This window comes from Nerophis lumbriciformis, linkage group LG19 (genome assembly GCF_033978685.3).
Source record: "Nerophis lumbriciformis linkage group LG19, RoL_Nlum_v2.1, whole genome shotgun sequence".
NCBI classification, from domain to species: domain Eukaryota; kingdom Metazoa; phylum Chordata; class Actinopteri; order Syngnathiformes; family Syngnathidae; genus Nerophis; species Nerophis lumbriciformis.
Window position 1 is genome coordinate 37,866,019 of NC_084566.2, and position 14,897 is coordinate 37,880,915.

The following is a 14,897-nucleotide window of genomic DNA, read 5'->3' on the forward strand; positions in this document are numbered from 1 at the left end:
AAATTGTGTTAGATGTAAATATAAACGGAAAACAATGATTTGCAAATCCTTTTCAACCCATATTCAATTGAATGCACTACAAAGACAACATATTTGATGTTCAAACTCATAAACTTTATTTTTTTTTTGCAAATAATAATTAACTTAGAATAAAAAAAATGTGTATCAGTTTGAACATCACATATGTTGTCTTTGTAGCATATTCAACTGAATATGGGTTGAAAAGGATTTGCAAATCATTGTATTCCGTTTATATTTACATCTAACACCATTTCCCAACTCATATGGAAACGGGGTTTGTATTTTTCTTCCTTCCTGAATGTTGGAATTTAGTTTGGAAGATAGGGAAACAGTCCTTTGAATTAGACATGAAAAAAGTTCCAACTTGAGATTGTTTATTGATAGTCTCCACAATGAAATTACTGTAAAACTAAGCCCACAAAGGAAAGTACGTTAATATACACATGCAGTGCACATACATCACGTTACATATGAATCATTTCATATCAACAATACAGTTTGGTGTAAACTGAAAAAAAGTAATGCAAACTTATAGGATAAAGGTTGTTTTGTGCCGCCAGCTTAATGCTAACATACAATATCATTTTACAGTGGCCTTGTGGTTAGAGTGTCTGCCCTGAGGTCGGTCAAACCCCTGCCGAGTCATACCAAAGACTATAAAAATGGGAGCCATTACCTCCCTGCTTGGCACTCAGCATCAAGGGTTGGAATTGGGGGTTAAATCACCAAAATTACTCCCGAGCGCGGCCACCGCTCCCCTCACCTCCCAGGGGGTGGAACAAGGGGATGGAGAGAGTGCAGAGGGTAATTTCACCACACCTAGTGTGTGTGTGACTATCAGTGGTACTTTAACTTTAAGACCCCATTGACAGGCTAAGACAAAATAGCATCATGAGTGGTAGAAATGAGTACAGAAGTTTAACAAACAGAAGTCAATGTCTTGTGAAACATGATTGGCAGGTGATGGCAGCATATTTACCACCTCGAAAGTGAAGTGTTCCCGTATCGCTTACTATTAACAAAAAAGTTTTTGTTTTTTTCCCAAAATGCTTTACCTGTGACGGCCCTAAGTTTATGTGTGGTGGGCTGCCACAACTAATGAATGTATTGCTCTGTATAGCATTGGCCTTCTCCAGCCCAGCTCCTCTGTGCGTTTCTCAGGACATCTGCATATCGGCGGTGAAAGAGCGGGACATTGAAGCCAAGTTGACGGGCGTGAAGGCGGTGTGGTTTGACCAAAACCTGACCCTGAATGACTTCAAGGACAGGGGGGAACTCATGCTGCGAGGCGGAGACACGACAGAGATCCTGACCACTCTGGAGGACAGTCTAATGGTGCTGGGATCGCTGCTAAGCAACAGGTGGAGTGATAAGTCTTGTGAAATTTCCTTGTTCATTTTATGGAAAAGTGTGTGTGTGTGTGTGTTAGAGATGCGCGGTTTGCGGACACAACCGCGGATAAACCGCGGGTCGGGCGGGTAAAAATAGATTTTAAATAGATGCGGGCGGTTGGCGGTTGAACCAATTCGGAAGTATATATACATAGTTAAATGTTATTACCGTATTTTCCGCACTATAAGGCGCACCGGATTATTAGCCGCACCTTCTATGAATTACATATTTCATAATTTTGTCCACCAATAAGCCGCCCCGGACTATAAGCCGCGCCTACGCTGCGCTAAAGTGAATGTCAAAAAAACGCTGCGCTAAAGTGAATGTCAAAAAAACAGTCAGATAGTTCAGTCAAACTTTAATAATATATTGAAAACCAGCGTTCTAACAACTCTGTCCCAAAATGTACGCAAATGTGCAATCACAAACATAGTAAAATTCAAAATGGTGTAGAGCAATAAATAGCAACATAATGTTGCTCGAACGTTAATGTCACAACACACAAAATAAACATAGCGCTCACCTTCTGAAGTTATTCTTCATTCGTAAATCCTTCGAATTCTTCGTCTTCGGTGTCCGAATTGAAAAGTTGCGCAAGCGTGGGATCCAAAAATGGCCGGCTCCGCCTCGTCGAAGTCATCGGATTCAGTGTCGCTGTTGTTGTGCAGCAGTTCTGTGAATCCTGCCTTCCGGAAAGCTCGGACCACAGTTGTGACCGAAACTATCTGCCCAGGCATTTACGATCCACTGGCAGATGTTGGCGTATGTCGACCGGCGCTATCTGCCCGTCTTAGTGAAGGTGTGTTCGCCTTCGGAGCTGTGTGAAAAAAGCCACCCGGCCTCTTCGCGTAAACTTACCTTAACCACTCGCTCATCTTTTCTTCATCCATCCATCCCTTCGAGTTAGCTTTTATGATGACGCCGGCTGGAAAGGTCTCTTTTGGCAAGGTCTTCCTTTTGAATATCACCATGGGTGGAAGTTAGCATGGCAAGCTAGAACCACAGTGAAGGATGACTTCTCATTCCCTGTGGTGCGAATATTCACCGTACGTGCTCCCGTTCCACAGTGCGGTTACAGGAATATCAGTTGCTGTGAAATACGGTAGTAATCCGTGTGCGGATGGAGAGATTGCGTCTTTTTATGAACCGGATCCTTGTCCTTTGTAGGAGCCATTTTGTGGTCTTTACAGATGTAAACAGGAAATGAAACGTACGGTGATATCCGCGCGTTTTTTCTTCTTCTTCCGGGGGCGGGTGGTTGCTTAAAGCGCTTCCTGTTCTATGGGGGCGGGTGCTTTCCTTGGCGGTTGCTTGCGTAGAAGAAGAAGCGCTTCCTGTTCTACCGGGAAAAAAGATGGCGGCTGTTTACCGAAGTTGCGAGATCGAAACTTTATGAAAATGAATCGTAATAAAGCGCACCGGGTTATAAGGCGCACTGTTAGCTTTTGAGAAAATTTGTGGTTTTTAGGTGCGCCTTATAGTGCGGAAAATACGGTACCCACATACGAAAAACGAGCAGCACTCTTTGAAACAGTCAATTATTCATCAGGCACCGCGTCCCAGCAACAAGTGCCGCAAGTGAGCGCTCCTTCAGCGCAGCAGGGCGCATTTTAGAGGCCAGGCGCTCTCGCATGAATCCTGGCACTGTAGATGCCATTTTATTCCTGCATAGTGCTAACAAAAAAAAAAGTAAGTAGACATACGGTTGGATATGTTAAACAAATTAGTCTACGTTACCTATAGGCTATACCAAATAAGCCCATGTCTAACCTATATTGAGTTCGGTCAGCTAAATAATTTTGATGGTTACGTGTTGTTTGGGCGCACTACAATGCAAAGGAATTAAGGGAATTGCGTTGTTTATTGTGTTTTTTTTCTATTCGAGATATACTACTATGTGTGAATAATTATTTGGCCTCGCTTTCAAGTGAAGCGCATCTCAGATTGGCGACAATGTAAGGATATTTAGCCTGCTTTGTTTGTCGCGACCGTCTATTTTCATTATAATTCAAGTTTGATGATAAAGTGCAGTCTGATGGGTTTGATTCCCCCCCTTCAGCTATTTGCCTTGGCCAATAAGTTGCAGGTAATTTTGTTATTATTATTTATTTAATTTATTTTTGTTTAAATAGAGATGACATACATATGTTATTGTATAATTTAAGTTTGTGCGCGTGATTGACAGCCTAAGGCTTATGAGGCACATTTTTTTTTATTTTTTTTTATTTCAACTTAAAAACGTATGAGCCTATGCCTATGCCTAGAACATAGGCTATGTGTTTATCTTTATTTTCCTGCCTGTCGTTGACAATGGAGATTGTGTGATATTTTGTCATGGCTGCAGATCAATCAATAAAGGTTCATCTTTGTCGCGAAATTGTTCACTGCTTCACTGTGCACCCCGCCCTCGTCCCTATTTGAGCATTATAACGTTAACAAGTTAATATTCATTGAAATAAATTCAGAAATGTTTTTTTACCTAACGAAAATATAGGCCTAGTCTTTCTAAAACATTGTTTTAACTTCTTAAAAGCCTCGTTCTGCTTGCTGGAACTGCGCACACAAAGTGTGAGGAACGGACTCCTGATCTGAGGGCATTGGCAACAATAGTCAACACTTTCTTAATGGAAATGACAATAATATTATAATAATGATAAATAATATTATCACGCATTAATATATCTTAGCCACTAATGCGTGGCCAAGATATATTAATGCGTGGCACGCAGTCTCTGCTGCATTGGATCAGTCTCCTTTCTTTAACAGGCAAAAGCTTTATAACCTCACTAATATGCTTGCATTGTCTATATTAGATATATAACAACGGGCGGGTGCGGGCGGGTGTGGTTTTGATAAAATGTTGGTTCGGGTGGATGCGGATGGTTGACGACTTTTGTGATGCGGTTGCGGATGAAATAATTGCCTATCCGCGCATCTCTAGTGTGTGTGTGTGTGTGTGTGGAGATGGGGTGGCGGGGGGGTTATGGGACACAAATGTTTTCACAGCAACATCCTCAGTTAGCTTGCTGAAAAAAAATGCAAAATGCTTGATTTAAACTTGACTGATAAATAGTTGGCAGAGCTTTGGTTTAAGATGAATAGCAAAGCCTGTTTTTAGAATTGTTATTACAAAGTAGTTGGCATACCTATCTTGCTAAAGGCGGGTCCCAAGTGGTATTACCTTCATTAGGAATTAGGTTTTTCCTTCGTGACAAGACGCAACTTCAAAAGCCAGCCTGTAAGTGTTACGGCAGGGGGGGGGGGGGGGTTCGCAGTTTACTGCAGGATTCGCTCCCCCGGGATGCAAACGGACCACTCCGGACAGGATGTGCAGGTAGGAACATGATATTTTCTCAAAAATTAACGAAGTACAAAAAACAGAAAACGTGCCGATCGCACTCGAAGCTAAGGCTACCACTTAGCATAGACTAGAGACAAGCAATACTCACGTAAACAGGTTGCATGTTGCAAACATAGAAGCCAGGCCGACTGACCGGCAAAGGCAGGCTTAAATAATGCCTCTGATTAGTGCTCGGGAAACAGGTGAGCGTCCCGAACACCAATCAGAGACAGGTGAAAATAATAAGCAACCATGGTAACTAAAACAAACTCAAGGGTGCACAAAACAGGAACTGAGGGAGTCCAAAACTAACAGAAAATAACAAAACATGATCCGGGCCATGGATCATAACAGTAAGAGGCTCTTATGTCAAGAGGACCAATCCACTACCAAAAGAACAAGCAGGGTTTCGAAGTGGCTGGTAAACAACAGACCAGGTAACCCTCTTGTGCCAAGACATAGAGGACAGCTTCATACGACACTATCTGGCTACGTGGGCTACACAAGAGCTACACACGTTCTCACTGGCACTCATTGAGGGCGGACTCTCCCTCTCCCTCTCCCTTATCTTTCCTGCTTGCTTCTTTGTCTTGTCTTAACTTTCTTGTTGCCTCTTTTTTCACTGCTCTCCAAATCTAAACAATGGAACTAATTAACTTGCGCTTCTCAAATAAATTGACGAGATCTTGGGTTCGAGGGAACCTGCCTGTCTTGACGGAGCGGTTGTTGCTGGACACACAACGCACTCTATTGATCAAAAAATATTTATTTTATTTGTAAAAAATAGTCCTCACTTCTCTTATCCAGACTTTAGCCTCCACATAAAACAAAAGTGAAGTGACATGAGAACAACATTCTTTCAATCCTGCCTTACAGTCACAGTGTGCTGAAATGACAGATTGGTTATCCGTGATTATCCAGGGTGTAAATGTTAGGTCGGATCATTTCTCAGAGTCCATTACTCTGGCCTGGTTTGATGACGCAATGTCCACTGGGTTTATGGAGATAAATATCCATCCATCCATTTTCTAGAAAATGGATGGATGGATCGGTTGCGGGGGGTGTTGGAGCCTGCACACGGGCAGAAGGCGGCGTACACCCTGGACAAGTCGCCGCCTCATCACAGGGCCAACACAGATAGACAGACAACATTCACACTCACATTCACACACTAGGGCCAATTTAGTGTTGCCAACAAACTGTCAGACTTGGACGAAGGAAGGGACTCAGATGCAGAGATGTGATTCCAAATAAAGCTTTTATTTTGAAAAACTCTTTAAGCCTCCAGAGCCGAGTAAATTCAAATACTATGAAATTACAAAAATAGCTATCGACAAAATGTTCCAAAAGGGAAAAAACGAAAATCACTCCAAAAGGAGGAAATACAAAAATAAGGACAATTATAATTAGCACCGTATCTGTTATCAAAAAACTTTAACAAAAAAACGCTCCAACAGGAGGAAGAAAATAAAGACTATAAAACTTACTACTCTAATAAATGTAAACAAAAAATCACTCAAAAACTTTGAGGAAAAATCTTTAGGGAAAAATTATAACTCACCACTGCGGTAGAAAAAGGTTGAATAACAAAAGTCGCTCTGAGGGAGGAGAAAAAGTTCAATCAAAATTACAGCGTGGGATATTCTGGAAGCAAGGACGTAGACGTGGGACAAGGCAAGGCATGGACATGAACATGAACATGGAACGCAAGACAGGCACGAAAGCTCGAGACAATCTGGCACAGAACAAGGGGAGGCATGGGCTTATAAAGAACATGAGGGTAATGGGAAACAGGTGGAAACAATCAAGGGTCAGGAATGACGTCAGACTGGTGACACAAGAGAAAGGACCCGTGATCTGAAACAAGAGGAGTTGCTTTTCAAAATAAAACATGTAAATCACAAGACAGAAAAAAACAAGACAAGACTTCCCTCACCGCGGTGTGACATAAACCTATAAACGTCACAAATCCATCCACAAACAAAGCTATCTTGACTTTTAACAATTTTGAATGTCTTTCAAAGTGCAAAATGGGCTGGGTTGAACAATTAAGGTAGTTCACAAAATCCAGGTATGAGACATCGAGGAAGATGCCGTGCACGGTCTCTGCACCACTTAGACTTGTCGATCTTGTACGGATCCTTGCATCCAATTTTTTCCTCCTGGTCGTGGAACTGTGGACCAGCTCTATACTCTCGGCAGGATCCTCGAGGGTTTGCCCAATCAGTCTACATGTGCTTTGTGGAATTCAAGAAGGCCTTCGACCGTGTCCCTTGGGAAGTTCTGTGTGTAGGGTTCAGAGAGTATGGGGTATCTTACCGCCTGATGGTGGCGGTTTGTTCCCTGAATGATTGGTGTCAGAGCTTGCTCCGCATTGTCGCAGTAACTCGGGCCCGTTCCCGGTGAGGTTTGGACTGTCACCTATTCAACTTTTATGGATATTACGGCTGTTTGCTCTTTATAGCAACAAAGGGACTTCTTATCTAATAACTCACAGTATTTCTCCATCGTATCACAGCTGGTTCAATGTTATTTTCCACTGAATAGTTTGGAAATATTACATATAGCGCTATCGTGAACGATGACACTCGTCCTTCAAAATGGATTCCGGAAAAAATCCCAACTCCTCTATAAAAACTGTCCGTACATAACATATCATATTGACATCAAAACTTTGACATCTGACAAATCAACCGGAAATGAAAGGGGTGGGACTGTTAGTGAACTGCTTTTCACACATACCGGTAGTAAGGGGGCGGGACTTAAACAATGTTTGTATTAAATGTATATGTCATCATCACTTTTTGACAGAAAGTGGGTCCTATAATCTGTAATTAGCATCCGTTGCATAGGGATATATAGGAATGTTAAAACGTCCAAAAATAACTAGCATAATATGGGACCTTTAACTTCAATCAATCAATCAATCAATGTTTATTTATATAGCCCTAAATCATAAGTGTCTCAAAGGGCTGCACAAGCCACAACGACATCCTCGGTACAAAGCCCACATAAGGGCAAGGAAAAACTCACCCCAGTGGGACGTCGATGTGAATGACTATGAGGAACCTTGGAGAGGACCGCATATGTGGGTAACCCCCCCCCCCCCTCTAGGGGAGACCGAAAGCAATGGATGTCGAGTGGGTCTGACATAATATTGTGAGAGTCCAGTCCATAGTGGATCCAACATAATAGTAAGAGTCCAGTCCATAGTGAGGCCAGCAGGACACCATCCCGAGCGGAGACGGGTCAGCAGCGCAGAGATGTTCCCAGCCGATGCACAGGCGAGCGGTCCACCCCGGGTCCCGACTCTGGACAGCCAGCACTTCATCCATGGCCACCGGACCTGTGCCCCCCCCCCTCCACAAGGAATAGGGGAGCAGAGGAGAAAAGAAAAGAAACGGCAGATCAACTGGTCTAAAAGGGGGGTCTATTTAAAGGCTAGAGTATACAAATGAGTTTTAAGATGGGACTTAAATGCTTCTACTGAGGTAGCATCTCTAATTGTTACCGGGAGGGCATTCCATAGTACTCGAGCCCGAATAGAAAACGCTCTATAGCCCGCAGACTTTTTTTGGGCTCTGGGAATCACTAATAAGCCGGAGTTCTTTGAACGCAAATTTCTTGCCGGGACATATGGTACAATGCAATCGACAAGATAGGACGGAGCTAGACCGTGTAGTATTTTATACGTAAGTAGTAAAACCTTAAAGTCACATCTTAAGTGCACAGGAAGCCAGTGCAGGTGAGCCAGTATAGGTATATATATAGGTATATATGTATATAAAGGTATATACAGTATAGGCGTAATATGATCAAACTTTCTTGTTCTTGTCAAAAGTCTAGCAGCCGCATTTTGTACCAATTGTAGTCTTTTAATGCTAGACATAGGGAGACCTGAAAATAATACGTTACAGTAGTCGAGACGAGACGTAACGAACGCATGAATAATGATCTCAGCGTCGCTAGTGGATAAAATAGAACGAATTTTAGCGATATTACGGAGATGAAAGAAGGCCGTTTTAGTAACACTCTTAATGTGTGATTCAAACGAGAGAGTTGGGTCAAAGATAATACCCAGATTCTTTACTGATTCGCCTTGTGTAATTGTTTGGTTGTCAAATGTTAAGGTGGTATTATTAAATAAATGTCGGTGTTTAGCAGGACCGATAATCAGCATTTCCGTTTTCTTGGCGTTGAGTTGCAAGAAGTTAGCGGACATCCATTGTTTAATTTCATTAAGACACGCCTCCAGCTGACTACAATCCGGCGTGTTGGTCAGCTTTAGGGGCATGTAGAGTTGGCTGTCATCAGCATAACAATGAAAGCTAACACCGTATTTGCGTATGATGTCGCCTAGCGGCAGCATGTAAATACTAAAGAGTGCAGGGCCAAGAACCGAACCCTGAGGAACTCCGCACGTTACCTTAACATAGTCCGAAGTCACATTATTATGGGAGACGCATTGCATCCTGTCAGTAAGATAAGAGTAAAACCACGACAAAGCTAAGTATGACATACCAATACGTGTTTTGATACGCTCTAATAAAATATTATGATCGACGGTATCGAAAGCAGCGCTAAGATCAAGAAGCAGCAACATAGATGACGCATCAGAATCCATCGTTAGCAGTAGATCATTAGTCATTTTTGCGAGGGCTGTCTCCGTAGAGTGATTTGCCCTGAAACCGGATTGAAAAGGTTCACAGAGATTGTTAGACACTAAGTGTTCATTTAGCTGCTGTGCGACAATTTTTTCGAGGATTTTCGAAATAAAGGGAAGGTGGGACACCGGTCGGTAGTTTACCATGAGGTCTGGATCAAGGTTAGGTCTTTTGAGCAGAGGATGAATAACCGCTTTCTTGAATGCTAGGGGAACAGTGCCAGAGGAAAGTGATAAGTTTATAATATTTAGCACTGATGGACCTAATAATACAAAAAGCTCCTTGATAAGTTTCCCAGGAAGTGGGTCAAGTAAACATGTTGTTTGTTGTATCCCACTTACACGCCGTAATAGTTCCTCTAATGTTATTTCATCAAAAAGAGAGAGACTATTTTGTATTGCAGTATCCGTCGTAGATACAGTTGTATCTGTGTTAATAGAACCCAGTTGTAGCTGGGATGCGTTGTCTTTAATCTCCTTTCTAATGAGTTCAATTTTCTTATTAAAGAAATTCATAAAGTCATCTGCCGAGTGGGTGGAGCTATTGGGAGGAGTCCCTTGTTGGGTTAGCGATGCTACTGTACTAAACAAAAATTTAGGGTCGTTTTTGTTGAGGCGGATGAGATTTGAGTAATATTTAGCTTTAGCTAAGGTAAGCATGCGTTTATACGATATTAAACTATCACTCCATGCTTGATGGAAAACCTCAAGCTTGGTCGCGCGCCATTTGCGTTCCAACTTTCTACATGATAATTTATGAGCTCTGGCTTCTTCTGTAAACCTCCAACTTCACAGATACTGCACCTATTACAAAGCCGAGATCCAGGACTGGGTCTCCAAGCTGTCCACATCAACAGATGTCATCGAGCAGTGGGTCATTGTGCAAAACCTGTGGATTTACTTGGAGGCTGTGTTCGTTGGAGGCGACATCGCCAAAGACCTGCCTCAGGTGAAGATTGGCTTCTCGCTTTTAAATGTAGAAAATGATCATACTGGAATTAACAACCGTGTATTGGATTCGTTTCCCCAATATAGGAGGCGGAGCGCTTTCAGCAAATCGACTCTACATGGATCGAGATCATGCAGCGAGCGCGGAATGTTCCCAATGTGGTGGAGTGCTGTGTCGGGGATCCAATGTTGGGAGAAATTCTGCCAGATCTTCAGAAACAACTGGATTTCTGTCAAAAGTCTCTCACAGGGTAAACATTTGCTTTTTAAAGTAATCGCCAGGTGACAGGATTTCACAAAGAAAACTGCCGCTCAGGAAGATGAGGCTTCAGTTCACTTGCATTGGGGTTAGTGAGGTAGCTATAGTAAAGAAAATAATACCGGGAACTCTTGTGTGGCAGTTTGTAATTAGCAAGTACCGTATTTTCCGCACCATAAGGCGCCCTGGGTTATAAGCCGCGCCTTCAATGAACGGCATATTTCAAAACTTTGTCCACCTATAAGCCGCCCCGTGTTGTAAGCCGCATCTAACTGCGCTAAAGGAATGTCAAAAAAACAGTCAAATAGGTCAGTCAAACTTTAATAATATATTAAAACCAGCGTGATGTGGGCGCGCATGGAATCGTATATCAACATGGACGAAGCTGCGTGAAAAAAGCCACCCGGCCTCTTCGCGTAAACTTAAACTTACCTTAACCACTCGCTCATCTTTTCTTCATCCATCCCTTCGAGTTAGCTATGATGACGCCGGCTGGAAAGGTCTCTTTTGGCAAGGTCTTCCTTTTGAATATCACCATGGGTGGAAGTTTCTGGCCATTAGCATGGCAAGCTAGAACCACAGTGAAGGATGACTTCTCATTCCCTGTGGTGCGAATATTCACCGTACGTGCTCCCGTTGTATCCACAGTGCGGTTCACAGGAATATCAGTTGCTGTGAAATAGTAATCCGTGTGCGGATGGAGAGATTGCGTCTTTTCATGAACCGGATCCCTGTCGTTGAGTAGGAGCCATTTTGTGGTCTTTACAGATGTAAACACACAAAGGAAATGAAGTACGGTAATATCCGCGCGCTTTTTCTTCTTCTACGCGGGCGGGTGGTTGCTTACAGTAGAAGAAGAAGCGCTTCCTGTTCTATGGGGGCGGGTGCTTACCTTGGCGGTTGCTTGCGTAGAAGAAGAAGCGCTTCCTGTTCTACCGGGAAAAAAGATGGCGGCTGTTTACCGTAGTTACGAGACCGAAACTTTATGAAAATGAATCTTAATATTTATCCATATATAAAGCGCACCGGGTTATAAGGCGCACTGTCAGCTTTTGAGAAAATTTGTGGTTTTTAGGTGCGCCTTATAGTGCGGAAAATACGGGAATGAGGGTTTCTGCCACCTACATGATTGGAGAAGAACAGCAACTCACTGCATGTAATGATCTAAAAAATATTTTCCCCCAACAGGTACCTCGAGAAAAAACGTCTCCTGTTCCCACGATTCTTCTTCGTGTCCGATCCTTCCCTCTTGGAAATCCTCGGGCAAGCCAGCGATCCACACACAATTCAGGTGAGCACATTCACTTGTGATAAAAATGCTATTTTGTTCTACCCTTAATGACTTGTAAATGTTTTTCTTTCATTAAAGGGGAACATTATCACAATTTCAGAATTGTTAAAACCATTAAAAATCAGTTCCCAGTGGCTTATTATATTTTTCGAAGTTTTTAAAATTTTTTACCCATCACGCAATATCCCTAAAAAAAAGCTTCAAAGTGCCTGATTTTAACCACCCGTCCATTTTCCTGTGACGTCACATAGTGAAGCCAACACAAACAAACATGGCAGAAAGAACTGCAAGCTATAGCGACATTAGCTCGGATTCAGACTCGGATTTCAGCGGCTTAAGCGATTCAACAGATTACGCATGTATTGAAACGGATGGTTGTAGTGTGGAGGCAGGTAGCGAAAACGAAATTGAAGAAGAAACTGAAGCGATTGAGCCATATCGGCTTGAACCGTATGCAAGCGAAAACGACGAAAACGACACAACAGCCAGCGACACGAGAGAAAGCGAGGACGAATTCGGCGACCGCCTTCTAACCAACGATTGGTATGTGTTTGTTTGGCATTAAAGGAAACTAACAACTATGAACTAGGTTTACAGCATATGAAATACATTTGGCAACAACATGCACTTTGAGAGTGCAGACAGCCCAGTTTTCATCAATTAATATATTCTGTAGACATACCCTCATGTCAGCAGGCCAGGGAAGCTAGGGTCGATATTCTTCTCTTGATCATCTTGGGACGGTGTGAGCCAAGACATCCAGGGGGGTTTAGCTCGCTCGTCTGCGGGAACAAACTGCCGCCATTGCTTGCCGCGCTACCGAGGTCCTTTGTCCCTGAATTGCTCACACACTCCGGCAGATTCAATGGGGGTCTGGCGGCAGATTTCTTTGACTTTATCGTTGGAAATGCATCTGCTTTGAGTGTCGCAGGATATCCACACATTCTTGCCATCTCTGTCGTAGCATAGCTTTCGTCGGTAAAGTGTGCGGAACAAACGTCCAATTTCTTGCCACTTTGGCATCTTTGGGCCACTGGTGCAACTTGAATCCGTCCCTGTTCGTGTTGTTACACCCTCCGACAACACACCGACGAGGCATGATGTCTCCAAGGTACGGAAAACAGTCGAAAAAACGGAAAATAACAGAGCTGATTTGACTCGGTGTTTGAGAAAATGGCGGATTGCTTCCTGATGTGACGTCATGTTGTGACGTCATCGCTCCGAGAGCGAATAATAGAAAGGCGTTTAATTCGCCAAAATTCACCCATTTAGAGTTGGGAAATCGGTTAAAAAAAAATATGGTCTTTTTTCTGCAACATCAAGGTATATATTGACGCTTACATAGGTCTGGTGATAATGTTCCCCTTTAAGGTTTGGACAGGGAAACCAAAATAGCCTTAGACCAGGGGTAGGGAACCTGTGGCTCTTTTGATGACTGCATCTGGCTCTCAGATAAATCTTAGCTGACATTATTTAACAGGATAAGTACTGAATAATTCCACAGGTAATCACAGTGTTAAAAATGACGTTCAAAATATAAAACATTCTCATGCGTTTTAATCCATCCATCCGTTTTCTACCGCACCTGTTCAAGAAGTCGCATTAATGGTAAGAAGTATTTCATTTATTATTGGTTAGCTTCAGAATAACAATGTTATTAAAAAGAATGAGAGACTTATTATACTCTAAAAATGTTGGTCTTACTTAAAAATGCACGCATTTAGTTGTATTCAGTGTTAAAAAAAATATTATATGGCTCTCACGGAAATACATTTTAAAATATTTGGCTTTCATGACTCTCTCAGCCAAAAAGGTTCCCGACCCCTGCCTTAGACCGTCACGTCTTACACTATCATAAGAGGCATTTTGCTTAATTATTGGCCTACGACATATTCTGCAGACAAAATAAACATATCCTTGATTAAACATAACACAAAAAACAGAGAAAAATTTAACTAGGACTGAACAGTCGAACCTCGGATTCAGGAGGAACAGTGTGGTTTTCGTCCTGGTCGTGGAACTGTGGACCAGCTCTATACTCTCGGCAGGGTCCTTGAGGGTGCATGGGAGTTTGCCCAACCAGTCTACATGTGCTTTGTGGACTTAGAGAAGGCATTTGACCGTGTCCCTCGGGAGGTCCTGTGGGGAGTGCTCAGAGAGTATGGGGTATCGGACTGTCTGATTGTGGCAGTTCGCTCTCTGTGTGATCAGTGTCATAGCTTGGTCCGCATTGCCGGCAGTAAGTCGGACACGTTTCCAGTGAGGGTTGGACTCCGCCAAGGCTGCCCTTTGTCACCGATTCTGTTCATAACTTTTATGGACAGAATTTCTAGGCGCAGTCAGGGCGTTGAGGGGATCCGGTTTGGTGGCTGCAGGATTAGGTCTCTGCTTTTTGCAGATGATGTGGTCCTGATGGCTTCATCTGGCCAGGATCTTCAGCTCTCACTGGATCGGTTCGCAACCGAGTGTGAAGTGACTGGGATGAGAATCAGCACCTCCAAGTCCGAGTCCATGGTTCTCGCCCGGAAAAGGGTGGAGTGCCATCTCCGGGTTGGGGAGGAGACCCTGTCCCAAGTGGAGGAGTTCAAGTACCTAGGAGTCTTGTTCACGAGTGAGGGAAAAGTGGATCGTGAGATAGACAGGCGGTTCGGTGCGGCATCTTCAGTAATGCGGACGCTGTATCGATCCGTTGTGGTGAAGAAGGAGCTGAGCCGGAAGGCAAAGCTCTCAATTTACCGGTCGATCTACGTTCCCATCCTCACCTATGGTCATGAGCTTTGGGTTATGACCGAAAGGACAAGATCACGGGTACAGGCGGCCGAAATGAGTTTCCTCCGCCGGGTGGCGGGGCTCTCCCTTAGAGATAGGGTGAGAAGCTCTGCCATCCGGGGGGAGCTCAAAGTAAAGCCGCTGCTCCTCCACATGGAGAGGAGCCAGATGAGGTGGTTCGGGCATCTGGTCAGGATGCCACCCGAACGCCTCC

The 14,897-nt window shown here is 43.4% G+C and overlaps 1 protein-coding gene across 2 annotated transcripts in view; it reads left to right on the forward strand.

Annotated features, from left to right (window-relative positions):
* The window catches only part of LOC133618461 (dynein axonemal heavy chain 8-like), a 245,622-nt gene that overhangs the window by 79,995 nt on the left and 150,730 nt on the right, over positions 1 to 14,897 (forward strand). For both annotated transcript variants that reach the window (XM_061978829.2, XM_061978830.2), the window contains 4 exons: positions 1,183 to 1,382; positions 10,212 to 10,365; positions 10,452 to 10,615; positions 11,812 to 11,914. In XM_061978829.2, the coding sequence (XP_061834813.1) occupies positions 1,183 to 1,382; positions 10,212 to 10,365; positions 10,452 to 10,615; positions 11,812 to 11,914 (621 nt within the window). The remainder of the gene's footprint in view (positions 1 to 1,182; positions 1,383 to 10,211; positions 10,366 to 10,451; positions 10,616 to 11,811; positions 11,915 to 14,897) is intronic.